This window comes from Scardinius erythrophthalmus, assembly GCF_964197995.2.
Source record: "Scardinius erythrophthalmus genome assembly, chromosome: 21".
Lineage (NCBI taxonomy): Eukaryota > Metazoa > Chordata > Actinopteri > Cypriniformes > Leuciscidae > Scardinius > Scardinius erythrophthalmus.
In genome coordinates, this window is record NC_138241.1 from 27,483,039 (window position 1) to 27,500,373 (window position 17,335).

The 17,335-nt window shown below is 38.8% G+C and overlaps 1 protein-coding gene across 1 annotated transcript in view; it reads right to left on the bottom strand.

Annotated features, from left to right (window-relative positions):
- akt3a (v-akt murine thymoma viral oncogene homolog 3a) overlaps positions 1-17,335 on the bottom strand; it is an 88,313-nt gene that overhangs the window by 20,070 nt on the left and 50,908 nt on the right. The window contains exon 4 of the mRNA XM_081351296.1: positions 2,574-2,699. Within this exon, the coding sequence (XP_081207422.1) occupies positions 2,574-2,699 (126 nt within the window). The remainder of the gene's footprint in view (positions 1-2,573; positions 2,700-17,335) is intronic.

The window sequence follows — 17,335 nt, forward strand, 5'->3', positions numbered from 1 at the left end:
GCCACCTCTGAATGACATCAGGGCCTAAATTTAGACTGGAAGGTTAATGACGACATCGCTAAGGTCACGAAGCCACGCACTGTACAGAACATCTACCTGGGCAGTAGAGGGAAAATTGAGTCCCACGCTGAGTGCAGAAAAACAAGGTCACGGCAGCCAGAATGTGACACCTCAGGAGGAGAGGAGGCAGATCTGACAGTATTGTTTGCTTTGCCACATTAGATCCCAGATGACGAATACTGCTTCAAGTAAGAGTTGCTACGGAGAGCCAGCATGCCAATTAAACAGCCCAGAATCTGCGATTTCTACTGCTCGCACCATGCAACATCTCTTAAAGGTTTTCTCAAGTCCAAAATAAGGTTGAGAGGGTGAACAACGCACAAAAACATCAGGAGACAAAATATGGCAGTCAGCCCCAAAGCTGTTAGCGAGAACTGGCTTGAGGTTCTTGAAGTGAATTCAGGGTTAAGAACAATTGAAAATTTCCAAAAAACTTTGGAAATCTAGTTTAAACGTGTGTCAAGTTCTTAGAAATGTACTCTTTGTATTTAAGTTCGTTTTCACCATTTTTAACAAAAGTCTTTAGTATTTCAGTATTTCAAAAATTCATTATTTCCTTTACACTTGAATATAGATATTGTACACTACTGTTCAAAAGTTTGGGGTCTGAAAGTTTTTTTTTTAAGTTTTTGAAAGAAAACCTTTACGCTCACCAAGGCTGCATTTATTTGATCAAAACAATCAAATACAGTTAAACCAGTAATACTGTGAAAAACGATTACAATTTAAATAACTTTTTTTTAAATATATTTTAAAATGTAATTTATTCCTGTGATGCCAAAGCTGAATTATTTTTTTTTAGCGTCATTACTCCAGTCTTCAGTGTCACGTGCTAATTTGATGCTCAGAAACATTAATTATCAATCTTGAAAACAGTTGTGTACCATTTGTTTTTCCAGCATTCTTCAATGAATAAAAAGTTCTATTTCATTTATTTTAAATATAATGTTTTGTAACATTTGCTGCTCAAAAAAACTTTTTATTATTATCAATATTGAAAACAGTTATGTACCATTTTTTTCAGGATTCTTTGATGAATAGAAAGTTCAAAAGAACAGCATTTATCTGAAATCGAACTTTCTATTCATCAAAGAATCCTTTTTTTTTATAATAATAACAAATGATTTTGAGCATTAAGCAAATTAGCATATTAGAATGATTTCTCAAGGATCATGTGACACTGAAGACCGGAGTAATGATGCTGAAAATTCAGCTTTGCATCACAGGAATAAATTACATTCAAATAGAAAACAGTTATTTTAAATTGTATTAATATTTCACAATATTACTGGTTTTTTTTTTTTGCTTTTTGTTTTTTTTACAGAAAGTAACAAAAAATGTCATGTAATTGATCTTTTAATGTTTATGTAGAAGTAAAAATGTCCTGTTCTTCCTTCAAAAAATCCACCTGTACTCATAGGGTCGTGTTTACAAATTGGTGGATTTCACTGTGCAAAGCAATTTGTCATATGCTGCGATCATTGTTAAAAAAGACAAATTGGTCAATATGGAGTGTGGTGTACTAGGGAGCAGATGCATGGCTGGTCAGGCTGTGTACAGGACTCGGTGAGAGCGGGCCGGAGGAAGGCAGTCTGGTGGCAGCTCATTGCACAGGGGGTGAGAGCGATGCCATTTCAGAGAGTGCATTAGGCTATCAGCCTCCCAGCACCACCTGGCCTCCCAGCTTTCTGCAACAGATGTGGCAATCCTCTCCCACTGCCAACAGGCCCAGGCCGGATGTATGGCCACCTCTCGCTCCTCCAGCCTTTAGATTAAAACCTGGCTGGGCCTTTTGACGGATGGAGGGTTTGGGAGCCGCTCGTAGCACGTGTCCAGAAACCAGCGCTGAAAGCTGGAAATCCACAACGTAGGGCGCTTGAGTTCGAGTTGTGTTTCAGAGGAAATAAGTCACTTCTTTTGATGCTTTTACTCCACTGCCCTGAAAAAATTATTTTAAAAACTGAAACTTAAGAAGAATAAGGTGAAACGGAACTGTGAATGACTGTAAAGCATTATGTCTCATATTAATCACATTTTTGCACATCCTCAAGGATCCAACATTAGAAACAAGCTGAAGTTTATTTTCACTGGAGTCCATTATTTATTTCAGAACTGCCTTAACAGTTTGAGTGGCTTCTGCACTTGTTTTGTGAGCCTTCTGAAATGTACAACAGGCTTTGCCTCATAACAAAGGTCATTTTACATGGTAAACATTTAAGGGGACAGTAGCAAAACAACAGCCTGTTTTATTCTAATTTTCAGAGAGAATTCAAAATTTGACTTCATGACAAATAAAATGAGAATTTACCCCAACCACAGACCATTCAAAGATACATTGTGTCAATCTGAATTTTCAGACTGTTACATTAGGACATGGATTTAATTTTAAATGCAATACAGATCAATGAATCCAGTCTTCTCTGCTAATTCATGGAGATTTACCTCTCTGTTGCCTCCCAAAAGATAAAGAATGAACAAAATCTTACTTGTTTTGCTTTGAAGGCATCACTTACTTGCAACAGAGAAGTTATTGAGAGGGTAGGGAAGATCTGCATCCTGTGGCTTCTCCTTGTATCCAATAAAGGACCCATCGGTTTTTAGCAGGAAGTAGCGAGGTCTCCAATTCTTAATATATTCACCTGGGGGAAAAAATAAATGTACATTTAAATGCAAAGAGTAAAACACATAACCTCAAACTACTACTGTTTTGGGTAGTGGCAAATTACATGCATTAATATCACAAGATTAAGACCCCAAACACACAGAATGATTATGCTTAGACGGCGCTTGAATTGACTTAATTTTGACTTTGGATTTGACTAATCACAGGATTAAAATGTTAACATGTTTACCACTGCTAGTCCAGCTGTCAGCTACTGCATTATCTGCCTAAATCCGAGGACAGGTGTAAGAACAGCCCAAACTAAGGCCAGTGGCACCAGGTCGGCTTACAGTAAAACCGTGAGCGGAAACGCACTATGCGGGGGGTCAGAGAATCCTCACAAGGGGCATCAGAGACACCTTTAACCTTTCTATGCTAAAGCCACAAAAAACAACATCTGCTGAGCAGCTGGTCATGCCATATTATCATGCAAAACTTCTGGTGCAACAGCCTGTGCTATCTAATAATAAACAGCAGGATTACAAGGGTGTCAGCATCACCACGCAGGGGGCAAAGCCGCACGCACACACGGTCCAATAACAGGCTTCAAGAGTGATAATGCACATAACATCTGCCTGCTGAGTGATGCATGCTGGATGCTGGAACCAAACAGACTTGTTCATTTGCAATTTCGTGCATTTAACAAAGGAAAGTTCATGTTCAATTGATATTTCCTTAAAAGTAATATTTGTGGGATAGAAATAAATTTAATTTCGCCTGTTATGTGTCATAATCGCACCATGAGGTAAACAAAAAATTTTATTTCTATGGTCCACTTTAGATATTCTACTAACTATAACTAACTTTGCAACTACATGTCAAGTAACTCTCATCAGAGTATTAGTAGACTGGTTAGGTGTTAGGGTTAGTAGAATACAGTACGTTGAATAAGTCACTTATAGTCAGTAGAATGTCTGTTGGGGGACCATCAAAATAAAGTGACCGCTAGTTAACATGTAGTTGTTTAGTTACTTTGCATGAGCTAGTAAAATGTCTAAAGTGGACCACTGAAATAAAAGTGTTACAGTAAATTTATGTATAACATACAGTGCATTTATACCAATTCCACCATATTCTAAGCATTACAGTTGTTGAGCAAAGTTAAAGTTGTTCACAGAAAAAGAGACTACAGTAAATTATGATTTATGAAATGTTCCTTTAGTCATTATTTAGAAACAGAAGTTTAGTCAACAAAAACACATCCTACTTTTGTTATTATTTAAGCCATAAAGCTATGCAATCCTCCGACAAAAAAAATATGCTGAATCTAACCTCAGGACAGGAGGTTTAAATCTGTTCTTGCTAATAGTATTTATTAAAATCGACAATCTGGTATTCGTTCAAGCGCAGACGCAGGAGAATCCGCAGACATGTACTTTCAGATTCTGAACTCCTGGTAATTATCCACGATCTTCTCTAAGTGACACATGAGCCTCGTGACAGCTCTGATCACTTTTTTCAGCAGAAGAGAAAATAAACAACATGTTCTATTTGTAACATCCACTTAAAGCATAATGACACCAGCTTCTCCTAATTAACACATCAGAGAAAAACACCTGCTCATGTTAATTTGAGGAGACGGAGGTCTTTGCCGGTATGCCTCAACGAGGAAGAGAAATCGCTGGGTAGGAGGGAACAGCTGAACAGAGGCATCCGCCTTCCAATCAAGAGGTACAAATGAAGAAGGGAAAAGGGATGAAGGATAAAAGCGGGCTGTGATGGTCGTCAGAGTGATCCTACATACATTTATCTGTCACTGACCATATTATTTTCTCTACAGATAAAACTTTAGTAAGAGGGCTTGTTAATTTTTCAAAGATTTCGCTTAATATTTATCAATTAGAAAGGCATGCTGTGTGGTACTCATATGGGAAACGTAGGTTCGAATCCAGCCTGTGTCATGATTCCATTTCCCCCCTTTTAATTTTCTTTTTCTGACAATAAAAAGTAGCAAAAGTTATTTTTTAAATAATATAACCTAATGTAATGCAATATAAAATATAATACTATTTAAAAAATAATAGAATAGAATGTTTTAAATAATACAATATATAATATACTAATTAAAAAAAAACTTTCATCTTCTCTAAACTGTCACACTCAACATTAATTTATACCTATTATTGGTGGATCAGTTATGGACAAACGCAAAGAGATTAATCAACAGTCTGATTCTGGATCAGCCATGGTGTCTTGTTAACCAGCGTAGAGTAGAATCAGTGTGCCGCTGACAGAGCCAGGGGTTGAACAGAAGGGGCTGCGTGACTAAAAGCAAATGTCGCTCGAACCCAGCCAGTGCTGTTTCATCAAGCCATTTTTACTGGCTTCTCAATCGTGAAATTTGTTTCTTTAGATCCAAAACAGTAGGCGGACAGTTGGTCTGGCAGGCGCTGGTGATGCTTCTACCCTCAAGTTTCTAGAGCGTTCGGTCAAAGTGAACAGTCCTATTGGTTACCATTATTACCAAGCACCAGGGTCGTGAACACCTCAGACATTCAGATAAGTGGTTGACCGCTTCGGTTGACTGTTCAATGAATGCGCTTGGTTAGAGCGTAAAAAACTGCATAACGATACACTTTCTCTGACTAAAAAGCTTGCAGGTAATACCTGAGCGATCGCTGGCAAATATGCAACAGGACATCCAAAGTCCCTCCCGCCCCATTCCAATTAAGTTCTGAATCCAAACAGCTCCAATTGAACAATTAAAATATCATACTGGGTGCCATTCAATTACAAGCCCAGATTAATTGTTCATTTGTCTGTGGTCTGTGACAGCCTGATGGCTGTGGGACGGAGAATTGGACGGGCCACTTTCGAGACAGACGCGATCCTGAGCAAACTTCCCCCCAAAACATCCGAGCCACTCCTGAGACTTCCCGAAGGCTCGCTGCCTCTGCCACGCTCGTTCCGACGTGATGGAGCTTCAGCAGGACAGGAGGAAAAAACAAACCCACGGAACACAAAAAAACAAGGCCATTTGTTAATCAGCCCAAACAAGGATTTAATTTAATGCTTTGGCGGGAACTGCTCTACTTTGCAGATGGCTTAAAGATGGGCATGTGATGGGTGCCCTGGGACCAGCGGGCTGTCGCGTTCCAGCACACGCCGGGCACTCCAAGCGGCACCAGCTCGCCTGGGCACGAGCGCCCACAGCCGCTACAGCGCAGCCTGGGCCCCGGCACGTGGTCCGAGACGTGGGCAGCATTAGGTGGTGCAGTACGGATGGAGAATGCGCGGGAGGGAGAGCTGGCCGCTTGTTGAGATTGGTGTGTTTTGTTCACCATGTACCGCAGCAGCTTGCCGGAGGAGAGCGGCTGGAGTCACTTTGTCAGTTTGGCAGAGACGGACGCAGCATGGACACACTCACACTCTGACTCATTCACACACACACACACACACACACACACACACACACACAGCAAACAGTTTCTCTGAGAAACTATTGTCAAAAGTATTGCTTCTTAGTCTGACCCATGTTCTGATGGTTAGCACGGCAGCACTTTAATGCTGCAGATGTTCATTCGTTAACTGTGATATGACTATGATGAATTCAGTGAGCATTTTAGTAGACAGATGATTCAAGTACGGCCACTTTCACCCCTGTGGACTTTCGAGAAATAAACTCCCATAAAACATAGTTTTATTTCCAGCTGTAGACAAACACATTACAGGAGAACTCAGTCAATTGTCTGAAACATGAACATTACCTCTGTTTACTAAGTTGGACAGTAAAAATATAAAACTTAAGTGTTATTTACCTTGATTTTTCTTTATTGAATTCCTACAGTACATCTTACATATCATATTAAGCATGGTCTTTATTACATTGGTACACGGACTATAAAATGGCAAAAACTAAGTGGCGGAATTTATGTCATAATTTGCATTAAAAAAATAAACATTCAAATGGATTATGATCATTTCACTCGTTAAGATTCAAATCATTTGGAAAATATATAAAATAATACAATTATATAATTCTTTTATAATGTAATTTATTATAATAAAAAATGAACACATCAAAATCAAGTCCTGGGATAATTGAATAGCCATCTTCTATTTGGAACCAAATGTAAACTGCACATAGACTGGTCTCAGCATCAGTCTGAGGGTGAAAAAGAACAGTAATAAACAGAATAAAGCGACAGACTTTTACAGAGACCAATCTCGATAATGTCAGTGACTTTTAAATGACTCAACCTTTCCTTTATGTAACTGTACTTGGTCAAACGTGACCAACCCCAAGACAGACTTAGACATGCTAATCAGCTCCACTGGAAGGCGATGCAGCTGTGAACTTGTCAAATGCAATTTCGGGGCTTAGCCAAGGTGGGCAGGAGTGGAGTAAAAGTGACAATACTTAGCTAAGATCTGGGGATTTGCTGTATTTTCGCCTGAATTGCCGACAAAGACTTAAACACTGATCCCCTTACAGAGACGAAGGTCATATCACCTGTTAAGACTGCTAGACACAACAAGACAGATTGGCATCTGATTCACCACCGTCACACCGACCAAGAAAAAACGCAAACTTCCCCGCAATGACACCAAAGTCCCTTAAAGACATGATGGGTAAGATGGTGAGGCCACAACCCTGAATATTTTCAAGGAATATACTTACTTGACATACTATTTCACTTCTTGCTTAGAGTTGCATTCTGTTCTTGTCAATGTAAGGCAGTGTAAAGTACATGTAGTACTTTACCATTGTGTAAGATTTTGAAAAACAACAAAATGAGTCTTAAAATAACATAAATATAATAATAATATAAATAAAATATATTGCTGTGGACTGCAGGCCCGTTATGGGCTTATGTTCAATGAGATGCAAATAAAAAAGAAAAATAATTAGACTTTTAAAGACAATTACACTACTGTTTAAATGTGTGGGATTAGTAGATTGTTGGTTTTTTTTAAGAAATTAAAGACCCCCTTTGGTGAAAATCAAGTTTTAATGTTGTTTATATGTCTGGTGTTTTTAATATGCTTTGAGACAAACCATGTGCAAATTCATCAGTCAACAGCATTGCTGAGTATTTCCTCTCAGCATATACGCAAACCAAAAACTGTCTCAAAAACGCGGTTTGAAATCGCCCTTGTTCTCTACATCACAAATATGTTGTAACCAATCACGTCAACGTGCGGGCAGGATTTAGCATATCATTAACTATGCTGCGAAGCAGGGGAGTCTCAAGAGAAGCCAGGTTTCCCCGGTATATTTTTGTGTTGATTTAACAATATAGCGGATAAATTATGTATATGATGTATATTACGATGTTATGATTAACTATATTCCTTTCTCCACTTATGTTTTAAGTTGTTCAATGCGTTTCTAAGGATGCAGAGAAGGCAGAGGTCTGACTCTGAGATGGCAAACGGAACATGGTTTGTGTTATATTAGCAACACTTTTGCCGCTTTTCCTCTGCCTGGTACGACTCGGCACGGCTCGTCTCGCTTTACTTTGCCTCTGTTTGCTTTTCCACTACAATTTAGAAACAGTACCAGGTACTAGGTACTGTACAGAGTGGAAAACCCCCCAAAAGTGAGCCGTACCGCTGTTTGATAGCGTAGTAAAACCAAAAGCTAATCAGATCAATTACCGTTATGTGTCCGACGTAGAGAGCGATACATAAAATGCATTACCATTCTGATACATCGACTTATAGACGAGCCTGTATAATTCGCTCTTCCACTTAATCTTCTGAATCAGTTTTTGGTTCAAACATGTATGGCTGAATTAAACCAGTATTTCCACTTGCCATTGTGTAGCGTTTACAACAAGTTGACCGAGTGGATCAGGTATTCTGAGCGCGTGTGAGTGGAGTTTTAAGGGATAACATTATTGATTACAGGGGTTTTATTCAGCAAGGATGCATTACATTTATCAAAAGTGACAGTACAGACATTCATATTGTTACAAAAGATTTATATTCCAAATAAATGCTGTTCTTTAGAACTTTCTGAAACAAAATGTGTCAAGGTTTTCACAAAAATATGAAGGAGCACAACTGTTTTCAACGTTCTAGCTGAAAGAAGCAGAGCTCCAATCAGCTTATTTAAAAGGTTTTCAGCAAGTATATGTAGCAATAATATGTAATTAATTCAATGAAATGTTTAAATTAAAGCAATGTTTCAGTATGGCTTCCAGCGCAGGCATTAGTGTGCGTGTCCTCTGCGTGTCCTCAGGGAGGGCATCAGGGTGAGCCAGTGGCACTGCAGCCGTGGACTCGACACGAGGCTCTCAGACAACTTAGATGCAATCCAGGGCTGGCTCAAGCCAATCCACTTAACCTGAATTAGTGTCATTAGACCGCAGCAGGAAGGAGTGTCTGTGTGGATGTGCACATGGAATAACCCTGACAAACCCCTGCTGCATGATACTATTAAGAGCATGTGTGTAACAGAGACTTTATGTACGGTTGTGAACACCAGGGGTTTAGGGTCTGATGAAATAAGGAGGTTGAGAGTTTGAGTGTAATAAATGCCTCGATGGATACATCACATTTACCATGGAGACCAGCAACTGTTCAACATCTGTACTTAAACTACAAGTTCATTTTAAGTCTAAAAATCAATTACCATTGAGTTTCCATCTACCAAATTATTTTACAAATGTAATAAACAAACATGTAATCTCATTTGATAATAAAATTTAAATTATAAAACAAAATAAGAACAGTTACTCTGGTTCGGTTTGAAAGAGCTGCATTTAAAAGCTGTGAACGAAGCACACATTTGAGCGCAAATTTAAATATTCAGACAACTGCAAACAGCCTGCAGTTAAACTAAAGGACTATACCATTTTGGGGGAGGGGGGGTATTATTATTATTATTATTATCATCATTTAATAATAATATGTTTTTAAAATATTATTGTGGGGGGTTTATTTAGCAGAATACACTTTTTTACAAACATAATCATTTGGAAATATGAATATAACGTTTTTTTTTATTCAGCATAATACACATTTCCTTTTTATTTTATATTTATATTTAAGTTTTTAAATATTTATTCAGGGGGGATTTTTTCAACATAAGCCATTTACTTTTTATTATTATAGAAATGTAATGATTTATTAAATATTGGTGTCTTATTATATTGCTATTGCTACCATTTAATAAAAGCTTTGAGTCCTAAGAACACTCAATACCAATTAAATTAACTTCTGGTCTGGCTTTCATAAGCTGAGATCCCACTGTAAACAGACTTTTCAAAACTCTGTTCTGTTTGTTTGTGCAACATGTCAACTTGAGGCTCAACAGAGCCAGACGAAGGTCAGACGAGAAGGGGCGATAGGTGTGTTTCGGAAATCTTGTTTGCAGAACATTTTTAATCTTTATGTTGTTTTCTCCTCAAATGACTGAATTCACCTTTTTAGTTACTACACATTATGCAAAATAGAGACGGGGATGTACCTCAGCCAAACTTCCTCAAGGCCGTTTATTCTGTTTAAGTGAGTGCAGATGCCTTCCGCAGAGACTCCTTCTTGATGGAGGCATCAGACAATGGGCGGCAACAGGGCAGAGGGACGTCAGGCCGGCTGGAGGGGGGGATGAGGGAGGGAGACAAGGGTGCCCAGGGACAGGAGGCTCCCATGAGGCCTGCACAGATTTCAGTCCGCCAGCTGCACACAGCTTGCCCTCCTGGTGCTCCTCCAGCCCCCCAGCTGGTGCAGAGAGCTGCCGCACTGGGCCCGTACGGAGAGGCCATCCCGCCAACACACACGTGCACATCGCACACACACTCCAATGTGTAACGGGATAGTTTAAGCATCAGCAATCTATATGTGACAGCACTGCAAATACATGATGCTGTGTCAAAGGTTTAACTCCATGTCTATTAAACAGACTGACTACAGAGTGTTAGCATTCACACTACACTGAATCTGCTAAATTATCTTTACTGAAATTCGGCTGCTTGTCGTTACTTAATACACTGTAAGAAATCTACAATAAAATTGTAGATACATTGGATTACCATGTATATGTAATAATTGAAGATATTTTTCAATGCCAAAATAATGTAACTCCATAAATAAAATAAATTAATACAAATTACAATACACTTTTTAATAAATTAAATAAAATTTTAATAACAATACATCAAATAAGTTTCTGAAAAGAAAGAAAACAAATATTTCATTAAAAGGAAACTTTCTTGACGCATCATAGTACATTTCTGGCCATACACTAAAGTAAACTCTGTTAACAACTTCAGCCACTAGATGGCACTGAATTACAGATACAGATAGTTTGACGGTTCAGCATGTATGAGAAACTGAGCTCCACCCTGTGTGCAGTGTGTGTGTGTGTGTGTGTGTGTGTGTGTGTGTGTGTGTGTGTGCGTGCGTGCGTGCGTGCGTATGTGAGTGAGTATGTGAATGAGTGTGTGTGTGAGAGAGAGAGAGAGAGAGAGAGAGAGAGAGAGAGAGAGAGAGAGAGAGAGAGAGAGAGAGAGAGAGAGAGAGAGAGAGAGAGAGAGAGAGGCTGAAGTATTCATTCAACTAGCAAACAAACAGAGGCAAATCATTATGCGTTGCATTCTCAGTATATGAACAGAATCTGCTGAACAGCAGAAAATGAACATGAGCAGCTAATAACATTCTCAAATATTAAAAGTGGGTAGTTTTGCACTACAAAGAGAACTGCAATTATAAAAGAAAGTTTCAAACGCTCTCCCATCTTCTATTGCTTGGACAAACAGACACCTCCCAAATACCGTTCATGGAGATGAAGCCAGACCACTCAAACAGACTGTAATTCTGATTGCTGCCACTAGTGCCGCAAAAACTACACCCTTCAACCATGATGACAAACCTAAAATAAAGTATATTTTTGATAATTTTTGAAATTATCAAGGTTTCCACAAAAATATTAAGCAGCACAACTGTTTAAGATTGATAATATTAATAATAATACATGTTATTTGAGCAGCAAATCAGCATATTAGAATGATTTCTGAAGGATCATGTGACACTGAATTCAGGAGTAATAATGCTGAAAATTCAGCTTTGCCATCACAGGAAAAAATTACATTTTAAAATAAATTCAAATTGAAAACAGTTACTTTAAACTGTAACAAAATGTAACAATATTACTGTTTTCTGTATTTTTGATCAAACAAATGCAGCCTTAATGAGCATAAGAGCCTTTTCAAAAACATAAAAAAATTCATAACGACCCTAACGTTTTAAACAGTGTTATGTAGGAATATTCACCAAATCACAATGTCAAGGATAATGGTATTGTGTCAGTGTCAGTACTGAGATGAATCGCATGTACCTGCCCTTCACCTCTGATTGTATTTCTACATAAAACACGGCTAATTAATGAGATTATTGGAGGAACTGGCAGCAACTTTGATCGGTTAATCAAATATCAGCAATTGAGCCCAATCAGGCCATCCGTTTTGCAATCTAATTTGCCTGTTGTTCACGTTAAATGGGCTGCAGAATTTGCTGGGTTATGTGCAGTCCTGCAGTCATGCTCAGCGGCTGCAGTCCTGTTAAAAGCACAGGAAAGGTCAACTGAATTTAATATAATGGGAGACACAAGCGTACCTTTGCATGTCATAAAGCAAATACACATATACAAAGTTCATCATAGCACATTAAGTGTTATAATTGAACTTAATGCACATTTCATGCCAATTAGACACAGTTCATAATGCGTGAGTGAATGTAAGCGTAGCAGGTCACACGAAACAGAGTTTGCTGTGAAAAGCCTGACCCATGAATCATTTAGAATAAAAGACGAGCGCAACAATGAAGAACTTCCCAACAGTTGCCGTAGCAGCCAGAGGTCAGGGAACGATCTTTAGTGAAAGGCGTGTCCCCCAGGAGCAGGCTGGTTTATTTTACACTGTGCCATTGTGAGGGGCCGCACTGACAATACGTCTGTCCGTGTGTGTGTGTGTGTGCGCGCTATGGATTACAGGACTCTCCAGCGAGAGTAGCACTGCTCTCTGTCAACCCTTTGAAGCAGAGACAAGATCAAAGGCATGAGGAGCTTTTTTGTCTATTTTACTGGTCCCATTTTAATGGTTGATTCCATTCATGAACTGGCCCACGCCGAATATCAACAAGTTTCCTAACACACACACGTCCTGATGGGACTGTTATCATAGCCATAATTAATTCATAGAGTCAGGACGGTCTCGCAGGGTGACTTACACATGTTACCGTAGCCTCTGGAGCATGCATAATACATACAGGCTCCAAACATCTGAAACTCAGGGAGCATTTGAAATGTAGTCCGTATTCAAAACACACAGTCAACATTGCCAGCATCATAAATCAGAACTGTCAGCTTTGTCCTTATGGGCTGAACTACAACAAGGCTGATAATAAAGTATGGGTAAAACATAAGTTAATTTCTATCGACTGTGGCATGCTGTCGGTTACCACTGAAAATAAGAGTTTCTCAGTAAAGAACTCTACAAAACGGGTTGACAGTTTTGCCTTAGAAGTCTAAGGGGCAACAAACAATAACTAAATAAAAATTGAAATACTCTGAGAGAAAGTGATTTCCAGCATTAAACTGCTATTTGTTGGATGATATCTACTTACAATATCGTTTTAAGCTCAATAAAGGTTGCATTTATTTGATAAAAAATACAGTAAAAACAGTAATATTATGAAATATTATTACAGTTTAAAATAACTGTTTTCGGTTTCAATATATTTTAAAATGTAATTTATTCCTGTGATGGCAAAGCTGAGTTTTCAGCATCATTACTCCAGTCTTCAGTGTCACATGATCCTTCAGAAATCATTCAGATGTACTGATCTCATCCCAACAGTTGTGCTGCTTTATATTTTGTGGAAACCATTTTTTATTTCAGGACTCAGCGATAAAAAAATTCTTTAAAGAAATTCTTACTGACCCCAAACTTTGAACGATGGTGATGTGTATTTAAAGCAAATGGAGGTGACTTCATTAGAAGGGTCTCAATCAGAGGAGGGCCCTAACGCAGGGGCCACACACAAACAGACAGGAACAACAGCTCAGGTCTTAGAAGGCTGCAGCAGTGAGTCGCACCATCAGGACAGCGGTGAACAGGTGCAAAGGCTCCCCGGTCCCGGCCTCTGAATGGCTATTACAGGCGAGTGGTGGGGTTGCTGCTATTATTTATTCAGCAGCGCATCCACCAGAGCAGGCCACTGTGCGGAGAGACAGCTGGCAATGGGGGGACAATACAAGAACCCCTCGGCCCTTTTGTCTGACCAGCCCCTGTCTCAGCCTCTGCTCCCACACGTACAAACACACACACATCTTTGTGAAGCATCCCTGATCCTCTATTCTTCCAGAAACCAACATCACCACCCATCTCCCTCAGAGAGACACACCACAGCTGAAGTAAATAACTACAGCCACGTAATTCTTCCTGTACTCGGCCGTCCCACCCTCACCCCCCTCAACCCACCAGACGTTACCACACTCGCAACGCCAAACACATCCCAACACTTCAGATTAAGACGAACACAACCACCAGCTTTCATTCAGAGTGGACCCATTGAGATGCTCAATGGAGGCTGGACAGATATGACACTTGAGTTCACAAACTGCTGTTTTACTCAGAGCTGCTGTTCATGATGTGTTTGACTTTCCTTCAGTTGTAAGTGCTGAATGGAACCCTGTTAATAAAGTACATCATACTGGCAACTATAGACAGACATATCATCGACTAATATTTAATGATTTGGAGATTATAAGTGATAACTGTCCCCACTTGAGACAAACAATCAATCAAACAAACAATAAATAATAATAAAAAACTAATTTGACCATTTTCCAAAAAATAACCCAAATGTCAAATAAAATCTAAAAATATTTTCCTTAATCTTGAATACATGAGATGTTTGTCCTTATTGTCATCATTATCTTTTTAATAAAGTTTTCAAAAATATAATTTTTAATAAATATATATTTTTATAATAATAATAATATAATTCATAAATATCATGATTTTTTTGGGGAGTCGCACCACATCACATTTTACAACATTAACTAAGTTTACTTTTTCAAAACGGTCAAATGATCTGATTTTTTCTGAGATTTATTGACCTTGACACACTGCAATAACTCATAGGGTCTGCAGGGGTCCTTTGTATGGTATCATTTCCTGTTTTATGTTGTTGTTTTATTTCCATGTTTCTGCCAGTTGGCTGCATCACATGACTTTATTAGACATTTATATAAACTCTTGAGAAAAGCATTTCATTTACATTTATTGAACAGGGTGAAAACATTCAATATTGCTTTTATTGGTCTCTAAAATGTCACTGAAATGGTAATATGAAATACAATGATTTGCACAATTGTAGCTGCAAAAAAAATCATTTTGGTGTAGACTGCAACGTCAATGCCTTTCACTTAATTGCAGCTGGCAAGCTGGTCGACTAGAGTCAGTAAAATCAGCAGAACTGAATAAAGTGCTCACTGCTCAATGCTGTCAAAACAATCCTGTTTTAGCACACACAAACAATTATGAACAATGCTACAAAAACAAAATACATGTTTAACCATTCAGCTGGCTGGCACATAATGAAAATGGAAAGTTACAGATGCTTCTTTTTAAGTTCCTTCTGTCTGCTGTAGTGGGTATTAAGGAGGAAATTCAATGTGCAGACAAACTCAATAAAGAAAAAAAAAAGCCTGAGTCATCAATTACGACTACTGTGATCAATCTTACGGCCGTTGATAAATAAATTATTTAAAGCCTGGAGCTGCTGGCGTGTCTTTGTCTGACCTTTATAAGCACAGCTTGGGAAGAACACCCAAGCGTGTGACCCCTCGCCAAAGCCTAAACTCACGATCTGAAGAAAAGTGTGTATGCGCATCTGTGTGTGGGGTAAGCTGTGCAACTTCAGATGTATTATAGGCAAAGAGAAATGAGTTGGAAGTAAAACTATTACTCATAATTATATTTCAGAATGTCTGCTATCAACTGAAATTAGACAAATCTATAACATACTGCCACAGAAATATGACTTCCTAAAAAACTATTGGCCAGTGACTTAATAGACGTACTGTCAGATGTGTAAATCATGGAGGAATATTTGTAAGATCCACATTTCAAATAAAATATGAAAATAGCATTTCACAAAAGTTGAATATGTGATATATGAATGCTGTACAACAATTTCCAACAAGTTCTAATGGTAATATTTACAGTAATATTATTAGTATCCATTATTAATAATAATTATAGTAATCAGTAATAGTATTTTTTTCCATTTAGAACTTTTAGTTGAGCCACTGGCACAGCTTACCCCAAAGCATTATAGACTTAACCCAACAGCTAACGTTTTGGGAAAATGCTTCATTTAAAACTCCATGGGTAGTCTTTAACACACAGAAAAATAAAACAATACAACAAAAAACAAAACAAAATTTTTTTTTATTTAATTATTTAAAATGACTAAATATATTTTTAAAATCCATGTGTAGTCTTTAGCCATAATAAAATAAATCCACAAAACTAACATAAAACAAGTAAACAAACTAAATTAATTGAATTATTTTTCACTTGCCATGTAGAAAATTTATTTTACAAAAATGTTTTTCTTATGTGCATCTCTCAATTACAGATAGCTGTATATGATATGGCTTTTCCAAGTAATCATATGACAAAAATTACGTCGAATTTGCACAATTAAAGGGGTGACAACTGGGTTTTTCAAGAGAACCTACTGATGTAAATGACTCTGTCATAAATAAAACATCTATACAATAACCAGCATCTATATCATTTTCAAATACGGTGAGATGATGTGTGAACTGCGAACACGACTCTAGTATCTCACACACACCAAATCTCCCAGTCTCCTCCCACACTAGTCATGCAAACAGCGGCCCGATATCGAGTCTTGAGTTCCAGCCATTATGCCGTGCGACATCTGCATGTTTATGCGTCTCTCTCTTTCTCATTCACTCCTTCCCTCCCACCTCTTCTCTCCGCGACGCAGACTACTCAGCTACGGGGAGAGCACCCATACACACACTTTTCTTGATGGCAGATGGCAAGTCAACAATCAGTTCCAACAGCAGCGGTGGCTCATCACCCAATCAGAAGCATCCCCAAGAAACACACACACACACACAAAGCCCCCGTCTCACCCCTCATAACACTATCTCAACACAGACACAATAATAACTCTTTGTTTGTTTCCCACAATACAGCTGCGGAAGAGGCCCTCTGCTGAAACACATGTGCCCTGAACGTCCTCTCTCTCACACACACACACACACACACACCTTCTGTCAGCTCTGGTGTGTGTTGCACAGGCCGGGATCATTGCACAGCTGGGCAGAGATTCTCAGAGAGGGTCTGGGTGTGAAAGAGAGGCAATTAATGAGTGTGAAAGAAAGAGACGAACCCACAATGCTTGAAAGTCCTAGTGGGAGACTGTTATTAATGTAGGGGAGGGCATTAGTTGGAGGGGATCAGGTGAGTCTGTAACAACTTCGCAAGCAAATTCAAATGCGATTCCCTTGTCCTTTACAGTGTCACACTCCCTGTTTCTCTTCTTGTCCGAGCACAAGAGCAGTCAGGAGCGGAGCGTTCCCAGCATGCCGTGCAGGGGGTGTGCCAAGACATTGATGGATGC